This window comes from Leptopilina heterotoma, unplaced genomic scaffold (genome assembly GCF_015476425.1).
Source record: "Leptopilina heterotoma isolate Lh14 unplaced genomic scaffold, ASM1547642v1 Lhet_24, whole genome shotgun sequence".
Classification (NCBI taxonomy): domain Eukaryota; kingdom Metazoa; phylum Arthropoda; class Insecta; order Hymenoptera; family Figitidae; genus Leptopilina; species Leptopilina heterotoma.
The window spans coordinates 487750-491526 of NW_025110956.1; the positions used below are offsets into that span (position 1 = coordinate 487750).

The 3777-nt window shown below is 31.8% G+C and overlaps 1 protein-coding gene across 1 annotated transcript; it reads right to left on the reverse strand.

Annotated features, from left to right (window-relative positions):
* Positions 1–796: 796 nt before the first annotated feature.
* Positions 797–3533, reverse strand: LOC122502984 (spindle assembly checkpoint component MAD1-like). Its single transcript, XM_043613360.1, has 2 exons — positions 2576–3533; positions 797–1440 (listed from the first exon to the last, which is right to left on the reverse strand). Exons 1-2 carry the CDS (start codon positions 3531–3533, stop codon positions 797–799), a joined length of 1602 nt encoding a protein of 533 aa, XP_043469295.1.
* Between the last annotated feature and the right edge of the window lie 244 nt (positions 3534–3777).

A 3777-nucleotide genomic window follows, 5' to 3' on the forward strand; every position in this document is an offset into this window, starting at 1 on the left:
ATATTCCGCCGATTGCAAAGCCTGATGCGTCAGTAGTAAGTATAAACGGTTGTGAGAAATCTGGTCTTTTTAGTAGTGGTTCTTCGCATAGTTTGTTTTTTAATGTGTCGAAAGCCGCTTGTTGTCTATCGGTCCAGAGGAAAGGTATATCTTTTTTTAATAATTGGTTTAAGGGATTTGCTATTTTTGAAAAACCTTCAATAAATTTTCTATAATATCCTGCTAATCCTAAAAATTGTTTTATGTTTTTCACGTTTTTGGGTACAGGGAATTTTTTAACTGCTTCTACTTTTTTTGGATTGGGTCGCACACCATTTTTGTCAATTATGTGTCCTAAGTATCCTACTTCTAACCTTAAAAATTCACACTTGTCTGGTTGCAATTTTAAATTAGCAAAGCGTAGTCGTTCCATTAATTTCGAGAATTTTTCTTCATGCTCTTCTAAGGTGTCTGCGTAAATTACGATGTCATCCAAGTACACGAATAGTTCCGAACCTTGTAAACCCAATAGTACCTGGTCAATAAGTTTTTGAAAAGTGCTCGGTGAATTTTTTAGTCCGAGGGGCATTCTATCGAATTCGTAGTGTCCGAAAGGTGTCGAAAAAGCTGTTTTATAAGAATCCCTGGGGTCCATTTTAATTTGGTGAAAACCTGACGCTAGGTCGAAGACTGAAAAATATTGAGCGTTTCCGAGTTGGTCTAATAGGTCTGTAATATTGGGCAGTGGGTAAAATTGACCTACCGTTCGTTCATTAAGCTTCCTGAAATCTAAGACTAATCGCCATTTCTTGTTTCCTTACGAATCATCCTTCTTGGGTACGATCCAAATGGGTGTATTATATGGTGAGTCGGAGTGTTTAATAATTTTTTGTTTCAATAAATCGTTAACTTGGCGCGTCATTTCCTCTTTATGGACAGGTGGGAATCTATACTGTTTAGTGATTATAGGTGTATCATCAGTGGTTATTATCCTATGCTTTATGAGATCTGTTCCTTCTAAAAATTCTCCGGGTATATGAAATCTATCTGAGTAGTTTTTTATTAAATTCATTATATGTTCGTGTTCCTCTGTATTTAAATGATCAAGACGAAGTAGTTTTTTAATTTCTTCTATTCTATCACTGCCTGTAATATTGAAAATTTTCTTTGATTCGTAATTTTTTGAAAATGCATCAATAATTTGTGTAATTGATGTGTCTTCAAGTTTGTTTATTTGTGTTTCTTGTTTTATTTCGTCGAAATCCTCTAAACTTATTTCAAAAATTGGTATTTCTATTGATTCGTTAAGAGAGTTGATTATTTTTAAACAAGCTAAGCCTTCTATGTTTGAAACTACTGCATCTCCTATGTAAACACCATCTTTTATTTCTAATCTTGGAATGTAACCTTCTTTTTTCTCTTTATTTAAAACTTTTACTTGAACGTTATACACTGACCTTGCTGGTAACGAAAAACAATTTTTTGAATGGAAATTAAATTTTTGTTTGTTGATTTCTAAGTGTCCTTCTTCATAATTAATTTTTACTTTATTTTTGCCAAAAAATTCTGTTCCTAAAATTCCGTCATGTTCAATAGGTACTTCGTTAGATAATAGGTTGAAAATTGTTGGAATCCCGAAAATATTAATTTCTACTTGTCCTAATGTGTATACTGCATGATCATTAATTCCGGTTAATTTAAGACATTTGTTTTCATTAATTGCTATATCCGAATTTAATGCGCGAATTTTTAATAAATTTGGTCCTGCACCTGTATCAATCATCATTGTTATTGGAATTTTTAATTGTTTATTTTCTATTCGGATGTATGGTATTGTATTAGTTTTTGCCAAATTAATGTTTCTGGATGCATAGTAATTCTTTTTGCATTCTTCTTCGGAGCATCCTACTAAAGAGGAATTTTGGAGTTTCCCTGATTTTGTGTTTCTGAATTTGTTTGTCGTTGTTTATTGCTATCGTCCCATATCTTTCTTCTACAATTAGTGGCAATATGTCCTAGCTTTTTGCAATAATTACAAGTTATTTGAGTTCTATCTGCGAAGCTTGTTGTAGCGTTAGTTCGTGATTCTTGAGAAAAATTTTGTCGATTTTGGAAAAAATTTTGTTGTTGATTTTGTTTTTGATTTTGAAACGGAGTACGGGATTGATTTTGGAAAGGAGTACTATATTGATTCTGGAACGGGGTGCGAAATTGATTTTGTGATGGATTGCGAATTTGATTTTTGAAAGGAATGCGGTTTTGATTTTGGAATGGAGTGCGAAATTGATTTTGTGATGGATTGCGAATTTGATTTTGGAAAGGAATGCGGTTTTGATTTTGAAATTTAAATGTTGAATTTTGATTGTTGAATCGACTTTGATTTTGATTTGCAAAATTTTGCCGTGGGACTGGATAAAAAGAGTTTCCTTGTCTTGATCCTAATATTTTATTAAGTTGAAAACAGTTTGATGCAAAATGACCCTTTTTCCACAGATTAAACAAGTTATTATATTATCTTGAACCATATTAATTTTTGTTGTTTTAGCAAAATCTTTATTATTTTTAGGATGGAAATGATGTTCGGTACTATGCTCACTTTTTCGTAGTTCATGATGTGATGACAATCTTCTCTCAATTTCTATTGCTTTATTAACTATCTCTGGAAAAGTATCAGCTGTTCCAATTCGTATTTCGATTTCTGGTCTAAGCCCTCGCGAAAAACAATCGATGCTTGATCTATCTAAACCTGCTTTAAATACTGGATCTACTTGATTGTCATTATTAATTCTATGTGCGTCTAATATTCTTTCTGCTGCTTCTGCAATTCTTGCACCGTAAGAAATAACATTTTCGTTTTCCCACATAAATATTGCTCCTAGTTCTCCTTGTAGCTGGTATACGGATTTTGCCGGCGCGTAAATTTGTTTTAATCTTTCCGTTAATTGTCCTACTGTGTTAAAGTTATTTTCTATTATAATTCTTCTCGCTTCACCCGAAATTCGACTTCTAATTAATTTAACTAAATTTGTTTCTACTTGTGCAACGTCAGGAAGCATAGTTTTTGCTTCTAAACAACTTTCAATAAAAATTGACAATGGTAAATTCTTTCCATCAAACATAGGTATTGTTTCTAAGGCATCGCGTAACGAGACTTGTTGATTATTTGGTAGGGCCATGTTTTCTTCAAAATTGTTATTATTTTCAGTACTGTTAAGGGAATTATTGTCAGAATTGTCGTCAGTCGAAGAATTATTTAAGCTTTTATTTGGATTTTGTTCAGTTAATGTTTTTTCTGTAATGGTATCTTCACTATCGCTTTTGTCACTGTCAGAAGAGTTATTGTCACTGCTAAAAAGTCGAGATTGAAAGCCTGAGTCAAATTCTTTTTGTATTTCTTTGTGATCAGGGTTTTCTTTCGAATATCTGGGCGTACTTGTATGCTGTTTTGTTTTGGAATTAGGAATTCCCGAATTTAATTCTAAATCTGGATTATTTTTTATATGAGAACGAGTTAAATGTGAATAATCGCTATTATTCTTATTCGAAGAAGACATTAAAAAATGTCATAATATTAATTTGATAATCTTGTTTTGAAAGAGAAGTTTATATTGGAAATTTGAATATTTTCTGGGAAATGACTATTAGTAATGTATATAGGGTGTGGGAAATTTATTTCTATTTGCTTTGCGTAGCACGTGTGTTTATTATTCTTAATTGAATAGGAATTATTTTGATAAAAATATCTATATCACTTTCGTTTGAAAATTGGAATATGGACAGTTATAAGAATGTTTAAAT

Coding starts and splice junctions, on each gene's coding strand:
- LOC122502984 (XM_043613360.1), bottom strand. CDS start 3,533: ATGTCTTCTTCGAATAAGAATAATAGCGATTATTCACATTTAACTCGT. Junction 1,441..2,575: donor ACATCATGAACTACGAAAAA/GTGAGCATAGTA, acceptor TTTCGTTACCAG/CAAGGTCAGTGTATAACGTT.